The sequence below is a fragment of the Pelodiscus sinensis genome, chromosome 1 (assembly GCF_049634645.1).
Source record: "Pelodiscus sinensis isolate JC-2024 chromosome 1, ASM4963464v1, whole genome shotgun sequence".
Taxonomy (NCBI): domain Eukaryota; kingdom Metazoa; phylum Chordata; order Testudines; family Trionychidae; genus Pelodiscus; species Pelodiscus sinensis.
Window position 1 is genome coordinate 334,660,217 of NC_134711.1, and position 14,756 is coordinate 334,674,972.

At 48.8% G+C, this 14,756-nt stretch overlaps 2 protein-coding genes across 4 annotated transcripts in view; both read right to left on the reverse strand.

Moving 5' to 3' along the window:
• Positions 1–12,623, reverse strand: part of LOC102462500 (olfactory receptor 52R1-like) — a 28,633-nt gene extending 16,010 nt beyond the window's left edge. The window contains exons 1-2 of one of the 3 annotated variants that reach the window (XR_012900841.1): positions 10,964–12,623; positions 9,360–9,480 (exon numbers count right to left, since the gene is read on the reverse strand). The gene's annotated coding sequence lies outside the window, so the exon portion shown is untranslated. Of the gene's footprint in view, positions 1–1,931; positions 2,094–9,359; positions 9,481–10,963 lie in introns of those variants that run through there. The other 2 variants (XM_075919725.1, XM_075919724.1) reach the window with 2 other exon arrangements.
• Positions 753–1,916, reverse strand: LOC142818911 (olfactory receptor 52R1-like). The gene is made up of 2 exons (XM_075901759.1): positions 997–1,916; positions 753–922 (listed from the first exon to the last, which is right to left on the reverse strand). The coding sequence occupies exons 1-2, from the start codon at positions 1,685–1,687 to the stop codon at positions 753–755; spliced, it is 861 nt and encodes a 286-aa protein (XP_075757874.1). The 5' UTR covers positions 1,688–1,916.
• Positions 12,624–14,756: the final 2,133 nt, after the last annotated feature.

The window sequence follows — 14,756 nt, forward strand, 5'->3', positions numbered from 1 at the left end:
GGGGAGGAACTGACCAAGTGAGAGGGGAGGGGTCATGAGGGAAGAGGTGAAGAACTGTCACCAGACGGGTTGGTGGAGATGGGGCTGAGCAGGGCTACAGGGGCCCAGTTATGAGCAGTTAAAAAGGTTGGAGCATAATGAGTGGTACCGAGATGGATTCCCCGGTTTGTGTCATAGATGCAGGCCTTTAAGGCCATGAAGGGGATTAATGTCTCTCTAAGGGTGTGTCTAGACTCCATGGTGCTGCCGACAGAGCCATGTAAACTAGTTTACCCGACATAGTCAATGAAACGGGGATTTAAATGCTCCCTGCTTCGTTAAAATAAAAATGGCCGCCGTGCTGTGCCGACAATTAGCTGATCCGGCACAGCGCGGGAGTCTAGACGTGGATCGATTGACAAGGGAAGCCTTTGTTGACTCCTCCCTTATGCCTCGTGAAACGAGGTTTACAGGAGCAGTCGACTAAGGCTTCCTGTGTCGATTGATCCATGTCTGGACTCCCGCACTGTGCCGGATCAGCTGATTGTCGGCACAGCACGGTGGCCATTTTTATTTTAACGAAACAGGGATTATTGAAATCCCCGTTTCATTGACTATTTTGGGTAAACTAGTTTACATGGCTCTGTCGGCAGAGCCATGGAGTCTAGACACACCCTAATGCCCAGGCATGGATTTAGGGAAGAGAACTCAGCACTTGTCACCAGCCAGTTCAGGAGAACCTTGGTCTGAGGACCAGAGCACCAGGGAAAATGTTACTCTGTCTGAATTATGTGCCGCAGCAGCCTGTCTCGGATCTGTTTGGTTCTCACCCCATAGATGATGGGGTTCAGCATGGGGGGCACTAGCAGGTACACATTGGCCATGAGAATGTGGAAATACAGGGGCACATGGTGGTCATACCGGGACACGAACACGGAGAAGAGAATGGGATGTAAAAAGCTAAAATGACACAGAGGTGGGAGCTGCAGGTCCCAAAAGTCTTGAGCCGGGCATCCTTGGTGGGGAGGCTGAAGATGGCTCTGAGGATCAGGATATAGGACAACATCATGCAAAACACATCCATAACAGTCACCAGGAATGTTACAATGAGGCCGTAGTAAGTACTGATGTGGGTGTCAGCACAGGCCAGTTTCAACACAGCCATCAACTGACAGAACGAGTGGGAAATGACCTTGGTGCGGCAATATGGCCACTGTCTCACCAGGAAGGGAGAGGGCAAGAAGAAGATGAAGCTGCGCAGCACCACGGCCAGGCCTATCTTGGCAACCGCAGAATTTGTGAGGATGGTGGAATGTCTCAGGGGATGGCAGATGGCCACGTAGCGATCCAAGGCCATGGCCGCAATGATCCCAGACTCCATCGCTGAAAAGATACCCATGAAGAACATCTGGGTGAGGCACGAACCAAAATCGATCTCCCTGGAATTGAACCAGAAGATGCTCAGTGTTTTGGGCAGGGTGGTTGTGGGCAGGACCAAGTCGGTGACAGCCAGCATGCAGAGGAAATAGTACATGGGTCCATGGAGGCTCGGTTCTATCTTCACGATGAACAGGATGGTGAAGTTTCCCAAGAGGGTTATGATGTACATGGCGCAGAAAGGGATGGAGATCCAGCCATGGGCGGCCTCCAGGCCAGGAATGCCCAGCAGGATGAAGATGGAGGGGTTGGTTGTGTTAGATTCTGTCATGGATCAGGAGGAAAAATGTCCAAGTGTCTTTTGCATGTACCGTGCACTTCCCTGACTTCCTGAATGTGCCCAGGTTCTCTGATGATGCTCATAGAACAATTCCCTGGAAGGAGAGACAATGTTGATGAGAAACACGACCCGCACTGCTGGCGGCTCTTCTCACATGTGAAGCAAACTCCTCACTCTTCACACAATGAAAAATAACATTGACATTATTCAGGGAAGTGAATTCTGAGCCACTTACCCAACTCATTCAAGTTCCCTATTTTCTGGTGCTCTTTGGGTTGGTAACTCCTACATGTCGTGGGGTGGGAAAGCTCAGTAGGCACCAGCAGGAAACACAACCATGGATACTGGTCATCCCTTCTTGTTCCAGGCTGAATTCACCCATCTTATCCCTCAAAACCCGAGACTGGGAAAAAATAAAGCTTTTTCAAGATTTGTACCATGGGAAAACTGGAACACACTTTGGGGAAAAGACTTCGGTGTCACTGATAGCAACTCAATGGAAACACCTGCTCAATCCCAGCAGTGGGCAAAGAAAGTCCATGTTTGGATACCTAAGGAATGGGATGCAGGACAACCTGCACTGGACATGCGCTCAACGCTGGTCACCTCTTCTCTATAAAGGACACAGCAGATAGAAAGGGATTACTTCAGTCAAACTTGAAAGATACAAACACCAGCGTTTTGAGCTGACCAGTCAGCTATCTCATTTGGAATGAGAAGTGCATAACTGGGCAGCAGAAATGCAAAACCAAACACTCAAGGAAAAAGTGGACCAATTGGAGGTTGAAAGTAAACTAAATAAAAAAAGGAATGTATTAAAATCATAGAATCATAGAATATTAGAACTGGAAGGGACCGCGACACGTCATCATGTCCAGCCCCCTGCCCTCAAGGCAGGACCAAGCACCATCTAGGTCATCCCTGACAGAAGTTTGCCTAACCTGCTCTTAAATATCTCCAATGAAGGAGATTCCACAACCTCCCTGGGCAATTTATTCCAGGGTTTAACCACCCTGACAATTAGGAAGTTTTTCCCAATGTCCAATCTAAACCTCCTTGGCTGAAATTGAAGCCCATTGCTTCTAGACCTGTTATCAGAGGCCAAGAACAATTTTTCTCCTGCCTCCTTGTAACACCTTTTAGGTACCTGAAAGTCTTTTCATGACCCTTCTCAGCCTAGATCTTGACTCATCTCGACCTTTTCAAATTCCTCCACGTCTTTCCTGACACATGGTCCCCAAATGCTCCCATTGTGGCCTAACAAGAGCAGAGTAGAGCAGAAGAATTGCTTCTTGCCTCTTCCTTACAACACTTGTCAAAGAAACGCAGGATGATATTTGCCTTTTTCCCCCCAATAGTGTCCAGCTGTTGACTCATATTGAGCAAGTGGTCCAGTATCGCTGTTAGATCCCTTTCACAGAAGGTTAGGAAATAATGGAAAACGTGACATGGGATTATTTTTAAAAAGTGTCGGAATATAATAAATGTCAGTCGGCAACATGATTTATGGAGGAAAGGTCCTATCAAATATACCCAATTTCATCCTAGAACGAGACTACATGGTTGGTTGATCAAGGGAATCGGATTCAAAGGACTTTCATTAATCTGTGGCATTTGATTTCGAGAGAGAAATCTTCAGCTAATGCACAAAGGGCTGAGTTAGAGCTAGGAAAGGATTTTAGTGCTTCACATGGTGGAGTTTGTCTATGTCATGCCAGTCCCCGGGTCCACGTTTCCACAAGGATGTTAACATCTGGAGTCAGTGCAGAAAAGAGCCACTGACATGGCTGCGACTGGCGAAAACCCCAGAGAAAGCGAGAGAATGAAACCGCTTGATTTATTTCCCTTAACTGTTACTAACAGACTGAGTAACCAGGCAGAACAAGGCCCGGATGGCTAGGAGCAGAAACCAGACGCTGTTTAGTTAGAAATAGTTAGAACTCCTGGAGATAAACCGTACGGAGAAGCTGCGAAAGGAAGCAGTGAAATCCCCAACTGCTCCTGTCGCCTCTGCACATGCAGACTGGGGGTTTTGCTGGGAGATTTGCTTGAGGGGTTGTCTCAATGGAAAACTCCACAGCAGCCTTTTCCTTCATTGTAGACGGAAGCAAGTAGCAGGGGGCCACAAATCAATGGAGGTAACGCCCTCCCGGAGAGGTTCAATGGGCTCTTCGCAATGCTTCCATAGCCACCTCTGCCAGGACTGCTTATATAGCCACAATTGGAAATGAAATTGTGGCACTGGTGAGGCCACATCGGAAACCAATTCTCGCATCACCCCCATCAACTACAAAAAGGATGTGGAAGCATTGGAGAGCATCCAGCACAGGGCGACCAAAATGATGAGGGAGCTGGAGCTTATGGCCTAAAAGGCGAGTCTGAGGGATTTGGGCTTGTTTAGTCTGCAGAAGAGAAGAGTGAGGGGGGATTTGAGAGCAGCCTGCAACTTCCTGAAGAGATGCTCCAAAGAGGATGGAGAGAGGCTGTTCTCAGTAGTGACAGATGCAGAACGAGGAGCAATGGTCTCAAGTTGCAGTGGGGGAGATCTAGGTAGGATACTAGGGAAAACTATTTCCCTAGGAGGGTGGGGAAGCGCTGGCCTGGGTTCCTGTGATGGTGGAATCTCCATCCCTAGAGGTTTCTAAGTCCTGGCTTGACAAAGCCGTGGCTGGGATGATTTAGTTGGGTTGGTCCTGCTTTCGGGAGGGGGCTGTACTCAATGACTCCTGAGGTCTCTTTCAGCCCTAAGATTCTGTGATACTATGAAAAAAGGCCAATACAGTGTTATGGGGCAGGAGCAGAGGCCCGACATGCCAGTCACGGGAGGCGATATCACTGCTCTACTGGGAGCTTGTTATACATCAGAAAAAGTTGCGTGTCCGATTCTGGTCACTGCTGGATAGAGAGATGCAGAGAACCTGGAGAGGACCCAGAGGCGAGTGACAAAGTTGACCCAGGGGGTGGAACACCAGCCCTCCGAGCAAAGGCTGGTGTAAGGGGTGATGTTGAGTTTGCAAAGGCAGCAATGAAGGGCGGCCAATACAACTCTCTTCAAAGACTGAAAAGGAGCCAGAACAAGATGGGGAAAGTTGTTCTCCCTCTGCCAGAGCGCACAGCACAGGAGGCAAGAGGGTCCAGTTACAGCCGAGCCGATGCAGACGAACTATCCAGCTAGAATTCCTAACCACCTCAGGGAAGGGAAAGACGCCCTGGGAAGTAATGGAAGCTCCTTCACTGGTCAGTTTCCAAACTACGGTGGCTATTAACGTCCATGACATGAGCTAGACACAACCAACCCTGCGTCCCGGCAGGGGTTAGAGGAGCTGACCCGTGTGGTGCCTCCTAAACTGGGGCTCTTGGACATAAAATCCTGGTGTAGAAAAGGCCCTATAAAATAAGTCAAGGGGCTCAGTACAGGGGGGACTGTAATGGCCTGTCTTGTACAGGAGGTCAAACTGGGAGCACTAACGACAACTCCTGACTCTAACCTTACGAGTCTGTGGATAGAGAGAGCCGAGCAGGCGTTTCCATTGGCTGCGTCTCACGACACGCAGACAGGAGAACCCTTGATTCCATTGAGTTGCTGAACATATGACCCTGCGGCTATGTCTACATTACAGGTGTTTTGCGGAAGAGCAAATGCAAATAGAGTGCTCAGTTGCATATCTCGCACTCTCATTTGCATATCTTCTTCTGATCCTTTGTGCAGAAGAGGTTTTTGTAATAAAAAGCCATGTGTAGGCAGAGCCATTTGTTGGGGAAAAAACCCACTTTTGTGCAAGAGCCTGTAAACCTCTCTGCATTAACACACAGCTGCCCCCGGGACTCTCACTCCAAGGGGAGCTTCGCCTCAGTGAGGTCTGAGTACAGAGCCGCCTACAGCCCCAGAATCTGGCTTGTGTTGGAAGCTACTGAGCCCTTCCATCCGGAAGGATCCCCCTTGCCACTGAAATGCAGCCACCATGGGAGAGACCATCAGGCATCCGAGAGCAGGGGGCACAGCACAGAACGGTGTTTTGGACACTAGTACTCATGTCCCGTGGCAAGGCTGCTGGGGTGTTGAATGGCCACGCAGAGGAGAACGGACCAGAGACTTACTCTCTGTCACCCACAGGCTCATTGCACCGGGATGGGAAGCAGTCCAGCTCCTTAGCAAGGGATGGGCCCCTGTGAACTTCCCCCACAATCTACCTCAGCTTGGTGTGTCCCGCCCGCCTCCCGTGTCACCCCACGAGAGCACCCTGGTGTCTGTTCACGTTGAACACTAAGCGGAGCCGAAAGGACCCCAATCTCGTCTGTGCCCCTCACACCCATGGTTCACTGAGTTCATCACGCAGGTGTGATCGTCCCCAACGATGGTACCTGTGAATTCTGAGTCAACAGCGTCCTCCCTGGGAACCGCTCTCGCGCCCGCACCGGCATCAACATCCGAGAGCAACCCAGGGGTGAGCCAAGTGATGTATTTATAACTCAGCTGCGCTCAATCCCCATGAGGGTCCCTCGACCTCCAGAGGAAAAAAAACCCAACAGCCAAAGACAAGCTCAGCACACAGGAAGAAATCCACAAACACAAACACACACTACAGACAGCCACTTCCCTCAAGGGTCCTGTATTAGCTCCCTCCTCTATCTGGAGAACTCCCTCTCCAAACTCCCTCTGAACAGCCCCTTTTTGCAAGCTCCCTACTCTTTATTTCCAAACCTTTAACAAGTTATCAATCCATGAGAGGACCTTCCCTCTTCTCCCATGACTGCGTCCTTTGCTTAAGAGCTTTGGTGAGGGATCTTGTTAAAGGCTTTCTGGATGTCAACATACACTATATCTATTGGACCCCCCTTGTCTACATGCTAGTTGACCCCTTCAAAGAACTTTAGCAGATTGCTGAAGCACGATTTCCCTTTACAGAGTCCATATTGATTTTCCCCCAACAAATTATGTTCATGTATTTGCCCAACAATTCTGTTCTTTATTAGATTTTCAACCCATTTGCCTCTTCACATGGAGAAAGTGCTGGAGCCCATGCGCACTGAAAACACCAAGCTGGAGCTCCTCTGCCTCCATATCGCTCCCATCCCCTGGGGCTGGGGTAACCAGTGTGTTTTAGATCTGCCGCTCTGTAGCAATCCTGCGGGCTCAAAATCCCAACAAAAGGCTGCCAAGCCGAACAGGGCAGCAGCTCTCCCTGCCCCACGTCTTGTGAGCAGCCTTCAACCATGTCTATGAAGCAGGCTACAGTGGGACATTCCACTATCTAATAAACTTGGGTCAAAGAACTATCAATTTTCCTTCCCACTTTTCTATCTGAATATTTTCCTCTGAATCAGTTTTATTGATTTTTTTCCAGCTTTTCAGAATTAGTCTTCATGGAGCATGGAGTGTCTGTAGACAGTATTGCTTTGGAAAGCTACTCTGTCTGTCCATTTGAGTGTCATCGGTTTCGTTCTTTTATTTTCCTCTCTTCTAGAATATGATTTTTTTTATCTTTTCATGAAGCAAAACAGTGGCCGACTTTTCAGTCGGCTCACATATGACAGCCTGCCCCATTCTCGCCATCTCTCTTGGAAATCACCTTTCTATCTGCTGTACCCTACACTGAGAGTGGGAGACCAAAACTGAGCAGATGTCCACGTTTTTCTGGGTGACACGTTTTTTTCCATCCCATTCCCTAGGCAGCCAAATCTTGTCTTTGTTTTTACCACTGCTGTGAAAGGAAAGGTGTTTCTTGGAGCTTCTATCAACGACATCCAGGTCTCTTCCCTGATTTACGGTCTAGTTGGGATGGTTCACCCAACACATGCCTTGGCAAAGATTTCATTTGTTTCCCCCACTCTTACCTTTTGAGTAAGTGGATGAATGGATAACTCCCAATAGTAGAACTTTAAAGACTAACACGATGGTTTATTAGGTGATGAGCTTTCGTGGGCCAGACCCACTTCCTCAGATCAATATGTGGAAGAAAATCGGCACAACCATATATACCGAAGTGATACAATCAAAAAAATGAACACATGTGAAATTGACAAATCAAATTTTAGAACAGAGTGGGGCAGAGGGGGGAAGGTTAGTTTCTGTGAGGTAATGATATGGGGGTATTAATAGGGGAAGTTTCTGTGAGTTAATGACATTAGGGATGATAATTGGGGAAGCTATCTTTGTAATGGGTGAGATAGCCTCCCAATTATCACCCCTAATGTCTAGTGGCATGGTGCTGAAGCCTTCTTCCTTGAATCACTTACTGAATGCTCAGAGAGACACTAAACACTTTTGTGGCCTTACTGTGCTGTGTTAGGAGGGTGAACTGGAGAATCAGTCAATGTACACGACACTTGATTGTCATCTTTCTAGTTCCTGATAGACATGAAACGCATGAATCAACACCTCCTCTTCTACCTCTTCTCTCAAGACCTTGTTACTTACTCCTTTCTTCTCCTCCACTTCTCAGTGGCTGGATCTTTTTCATCATCCTGACCTCCTGCCCTCCTGTCCACTTTTGTCGACAAAACTATACCTGTGTCTACACTACCGCTGAGTTCTGTCAACATAATGTTGACAGAACTCAGCAGTTTTGTCGACGCTGGTAAACATCATTTTACGAGGCATAACGCCTTCTGTTGACAGAGTTCTGTCGACTGAAGGTGTTATTGCATGTAAACTGTCCTTTACGTCTACACTACCATGTCGACAAAGCAGCTTGCTTTGTCGACAGAACTGAATGTAGTGTAGACCCTCTTTGTCGACAGAAGCTTTGTCGACAGTATCTGTCGACAAAACTTCTGTAGACAAAAGCCTGAAGTCTAGATGTACCCTAAGTGTGATTCCCAGGGTTACTTAAGCTCTTGACAAATATGTTTTGGGTTTTTTTTGGCAGAAAACTTAGGAATGAGTTTTCTGGAGGACAGTATGTAATTCCTATATAACAGAAAGAATATTAAATAAATATTGGACCCAATCATCTCTAAAACCAGTGTGTTCTTACATCTCGGAGCAAGTGACTGAAGGGACACTGCTTAGGGTTAGCATTTTCATATCTATTCTGACTTTGTTGCTAACTTTGTGGGAGAAAGACCCCATCGGGACCCCCAGGTTCTATCTCAGCTCTGGGAGGGGAGTGTGGCCTAGTAGATTACCGCAAGGGGCAGAGACATCTGGGGTCCCCATGAGATTACAAGTGTGGCCACACTGGGTGAAACCAATGGTACATCTAGTCCAGTGCTGTCTTCTGACAGTGTCCAATGCCAGGTGTTTCTGACGGAATGAATCACAGAAATCATCAAGTGCCCCACTCTTAACTTCTGGCAAACTGAGGCTAACGACACCATCATTGCCCATTCTAGATAACAGCTGTTGATTGATTTAGCCTCCATTCACATCCATATTTCCTAATGGACAGGTTAGAGTTTGGCCACCTACAACATTCTCTAGCTGAAAATTCCACAAGTTGCCAATGAAGAAATTGTTCCTTTTGTTTGTTTTCAAAACTGATGCCTATTAATGGCTTTGCAGTAATTAGCATTACCTTATGAAATCGCTCCACTCTCATACCCCTCCCCCATCATCTATTTTCCTTCAGACAAGAGGAGTTGAGTTTAGGGGGTAGTGACCAACAGCTCAATGTCTGATTGGAGGTTGGCATTAAGGGTCAACTCTAGGGCCAAATTTGTTCAACATCTTTATTAGTGACTTGGATGAGGGGATGGATTGCACCTTCAGCAAGCTCGCAGATGCTTCTAAACTAGACGGAAAGGTCAATATGTTGGAGGGCAGGGATAGGGTCTAACATGACCTAGAGAGGATTAGACCAAAAAAATCTGATGAGGTTCAACAAGAACAAGTGCAGAATCCTGCCCTTGGGATTGAAGACGCCCAAGCATTGTTACAGGCTGGGGACCAACTGGCTAAGTAGCAGTTGGGTAGAAAGGTCTTTGGGATTATAGTGGATGAGAAGCTGGATATGAGTCAACAGGGTGCCCTTGTAGCCAAGCAATAATGGCATATTGGGGTGCATTAGGAGGAGCATTGCCAGCAGTTCTAGGAAGCGATTATTCCCTTTTTTTCAGAGCTGGTGAGCCGTGTTCCCTCTAAGATTTTCCATCCCCGAGTGGAGTGAGTTTTGTCTTGTGCACCGAGATGATGGGTGCTTATTTGGATGTGCACCACTGTGGCACCCACCGGGGTCCTGCTCCCCAGTGACTCTCCCAGGTAGCGCCTCCTTGCTGCCTTGTTGGAAGGGAGCGATCCCTTCCCATCCCCCGATCCTGCACCTAGGAGGGTGTTGTTTCCTGCCACCCTTCCCCCCACACTGAGCACAGGCTGGGAGCCAGAAAGCTCATGCCAGCTCCTACCACATGGCTACAGCATGTCTGGGCCTCAGTTTCCCCTCAGTAGCCATTTGATAGTGCTTACCGCTGAAGGAGCCATGGGTCCCTGGGGATTATTTTGGGTTAGGAGGCAGGGGCAGGAATATTTTTCCAAATGGCAGGGAGACACCGCAGGCACACAAGTGGGGACTAAGATGGTGGGGTCTAAGATGGTGAGGCCTCATCTCAGGTAGTGCATCCAGTTCTAGCCCCCCCCCCCCCATTCCAGAAAGGATGTGGATGCATTGGAGAGAATCTAGTGGGGAGCAAGAAAAATGATTATCGGACTGGAACACATGACCTATGAGGAGAGGCTGAGGGATTTGGGCTTGTTCAGTCTGCAGAAGAGTAGAGTGAGGGAGTATTTAATAGTGGCCTTCAACTACCTGAAGGGAGGTTCCAAAGAGGATGAGGAGAGGCTGTTCTCAGTAGTGATGGATGATAGAACTAGGAGCAATGGTCTTAAGTTATCTCGGGGGAGGTCTAGGTTGGATATTAGCAAAAACGATTTCCCTAGGCCGGTGGGGAAGCGCTGGGATGGGATTCCTACGGAGGGGGTGGAATCTGCATCCCTACAGGTTTTTAGGTCCTGGCTTGACAAGGCCTGGCTGGGATGGTTGAGTTGGGGTTGGTCCTGCTTTGGGCAGGTGACTGGACTCGATGACTCCTGAGGACTCTTCCAGCCCTGGGATTCTATGGTTCTATATCATTCCATGTCGCTAGCCGCAGAGTGAGATAACTCGTCCCCACAGTGTCCCCGCCTTGGCTCCCTCACCCCCTCAATCTACTGCTATTGTCGCTGGTGGGAGGGAAGCAGGGGAAAGGGAAACCAGAAAAAAATCCAACCCCCATGTCCCTAGTGATAAAACCGAGCAAAGCTCTAGGTGGGAAAAATATCACAAAACTTACTATAATGTTTCTGCACCTCGAATTTGGGCAGCACCAAGTGGATCAGGCTACATATGTACCAGACCTCTCTGTGCCTCTCAGCTCCTCTCCAGGGTCATCGGTCCTCTAGCAAAATCAGCAGTGGGAAAGAAGAAAGCTCCAAAGAGGCGCCTCCTTGTGCTCATGGGTGTGACCTGAAATTCTCTCTCAGCCCCTAAGTAGAAACTTCAGCGATGATACTCCCTGCAGCAAAACAATGGGGTCTTTGAGGTTGCCCCTGCCCTATAGCCTGTGCCACCTGGCTGTTGCCATGGACTCTCTGTGAGGTCACCGCCTCCCGACTTCCTTTGACCAATAAGCTGAGGTACCACAAAAGACCCTTGTGATGTCACTGCCACACCCAGCCCTGCTCTGAAGGGCCAATGTCTTTCCCTGACCAGTTGCTTTGCATGTTTGAGCTGCTCCCCCCGTGTCAGCCCCACACTCCGTGTTAATTCTGTGGATCGAGCAGGCTACAGAGGTTGCTAAATTGTTGACCCTCAGTTTGGCATAGATTTGTAGACTTTAAGTTCTGAAGAGACTTTTAGACCATCCCTTCCATGCCCACCCCGCTGCAGAGACACTGGAGAAAATTGGCTTTTACCCAGAATGCCATTGCTCTCTTCTTCTGTCCAGGAGTGATCCCCTTAGCTGACAATATTTTTCAATGACCAGCCTATTTACAGATGGATGTACCTGCCCCAGCCTCCAGCCTCTGAGCCAAGGAGTGTGAGCAAACAGTCCAGGGAAAGACACAAGGACTGAGACAGTTCTCACACAACCAAGCACAAGACAATCGGGTTTCCACCTCTCTTGGCTTTACAAAGAATCTCTCGAGGGTTGTTTTGTTTTTCATTTTTCAGTTTGATTCTGTGGCCGGGCACCATTGGTGGTTGCCAGGTGCCCTTTTTCAACCAGAAGAGTCCCCGGAAAGACTCAAGGACAAAGGATGATTGAGTTGGGTCGGTCCTGCTTTGAGCAGGGGGCTGGACTCGATGACTCCTGAGGTCTCTTCCACCACTAGGATTCCATGATTTTAAGGACTCAGATGGTTCACACACATTCAAACAAGAGTCAATCAGGTTTCCACTTCTCTGGGTTTTCAAAAGAATCTTTTGAGGGTTGTTTTCTTTTTTGTTTTGATTCTGTGGCCGGGCGCCATTTGTGGCAGCCAGGTGCCCTTTTTTCAACCAGAACGCGCAGTTGGAAAGGGGCTCTGGAAGTGTTCAATTCCTGCATGGCAGCGGAAGTTGGGTCATTAAGGCATGGCAGCCTCAGCTCAGCTGGGGATGACTCATGGTGGGAGGCAGGCTCCAGGCCACGCTGCAATAACTGGCTTAGCAACAGGAGCTGAGGGGGCCCAGCTGGAGAGGGGAGCGATGTGGAGTCAATCCAGTGAGTGATGAAGTCGGGGAGGAACTGACCAAGTGAGAGGGGAGGGGTCACGAGGGAAGAGGTGAAGAACTGTCACCAGTTGGGTTGGCGGAGATGGGGCTGAGCAGGGCTACAGGGGCCCAGTTATGAGCAGTTAAAAAGGTTGGAGCATAATGAGTGGTACCGAGATGGATTCCCCGGTTTGTGTCAAAGATGCATCCCTGGAAGGCCATGAAGCGGTTTAATGTCTCTCTAAGGGTGTGTCTAGACTCCATGGCGCTGCCGACAGAGCCATGTAAACTAGTTTTCCCGACATAGTCAATGAAACGGAGATTTAAATGCTCCCTGCTTCATTAAAATAAAAATGGCCGTCATGCTGTGCCGACAATTAGCTGATCCGGCACAGCGCGGGAGTCTAGACGGGGATCTATTGACAAGGGAAGCCTTTGTCGACTCATCCCTTATGCCTCGTGAAACGAGGTTTACAGGAGCAGTCGATTAAGGCTTCCCTTGTCGATTGATCCACGTCTAGACTCCCACGCTGTGCCGGATCAGCTGATTGTCGGCACAGCATGGCGGCCATTTTTATTTTAACGAAGCAGGGATTATTGAAATCCCCGTTTCATTGACTATGTTGGGTAAACTAGTTTACATGGCTCTGTCGGCAGCGCCATGGAGTCTAGACACACCCTAATGCCCAGGCATGGATTTAGGGAAGAGAACTCAGCACTTGTCACCAGCCAGTTCAGGAGAACCTTGGTCTGAGGACCAGAGCACCAGGGAAAATGTTACTCTGTCTGAATTATGTGCCGCAGCAGCCTGTCTCGGATCTGTTTGGTTCTCACCCCGTAGATGATGGGGTTCAGCATGGGGGGCACTAGCAGGTGCACATTGGCTATGACAATTTGGAAATACAGGGGCACATGTTGGTCATACCGGGACACAAACACGGATAAGAGAACTGGGATGTAAAAAGCTAAAATGACACAGAGGTGGGAGCTGCAGGTCCCAAACGTCTTGAGCCGGGCATCCTTGGTGGGGAGGCTGAAGATGGCCCTGAGGATCAGGATATAGGACAACATCATGCAAAACACATCCATAACAGCCATCAGGAATGATACAATGAGGCCGTAGTAAGTACTGATGTGGGTGTCAGCACAGGCCAGTTTCAACACAGCCATCAACTGACAGAACGAGTGGGAAATGACATTGGTGCGGCAATATGGCCACTGTCTCGCCAGGAAGGGAGAGGGCAGTGAGAAGATGCAGCTGCACAGCACCACGGCCAGGCCTATCTTGGCAACCGCCCAATTTGTGAGGATGGTGGAATGTCTCAGGGGATGGCAGATGGCCACGTAGCGATCCAAGGCCATGGCCGCAATGATCCCAGACTCCATCACCGAAAAGATACCCATGAAGAACATCTGGGTGAGGCACGAACTAAAATCGATCTCCCTGGAATTGAACCAGAAGATGCTCAGTGTTTTGGGCAGGGTGCTTGTGGGGAGGACCAAGTCGGTGACAGCCAGCATGCAGAGGAAATCGTACATGGGTCTATGGAGGCTCGGTTCTATCTTTACGATGAACAGGATGGTGAAGTTTCCCAAGAGGGTTATGATGTACATGGCGCAGAAAGGGATGGAGATCCAGCCATGGGCGGCCTCCAGGCCAGGAATGCCCTGCAGGATGAATGTGGAGGGGTTGGTTGTGTTAGAATCTGTCATGGATCAGGAGAAAAAAATGGCCAAGTGTCTTTTGCATGTACCGTGCACTTCCCTGACTTCCTGAATGTGCCCAGGTTCTCTGATGATGCTCATAGAACAATTCCCTGGAAGGAGAGACAATGTTGATGAGAAACACGATTCGCACTGCTGGCGGCTCTTCTCACATGTGAAGCAAACTCCTCACTCTTCACAAAATGAAAAATAACATTTACATTATTCAGGGAAGTGAATTCTGAGCCACTTACCCAACTCATTCAAGTTCCCTAATTTCTGGTGCTCTTTGGGTTGGTAACTCCTACATGTCGTGGGGTGGGAAAACTCAGTAGGCACCAGCAGGAAACACAACCATGGATACTGGTCATCCCTTCTTGTTCCAGGCTGAATTCACCCATCTTATCCCTCAAAACCTCAGACTGGGAAAAAATAAAGCTTTTTCAAGATTTGTACCATGGGAAAACTGGAACACACTTTGGGGAAAAGACTTCGGTGTCGCTGATAGCAACTCAATGGAAACACCTGCTCAATCCCAGCAGTGGGGAAAGAGAGACCACGTTTGGATACCTAAGGAATGGGATGCAGGACAACCTACACTGGACATGCGCTCAGCGCTGGTCACCTCTTCTCTATAAAGGACACAGCAGATAGAAAGGGATTACTTCAGTCAAACTTGAAAGATA

Coding starts and splice junctions, on each gene's coding strand:
- LOC142818911 (XM_075901759.1), bottom strand. CDS start 1,687: ATGACAGAATCTAACACAACCAACCCCTCCATCTTCATCCTGCTGGGC. Junction 923..996: donor CATCTTCAGCCTCCCCACCA/AGGATGCCCGGC, acceptor TACATCCCATTC/TCTTCTCCGTGTTCGTGTCC.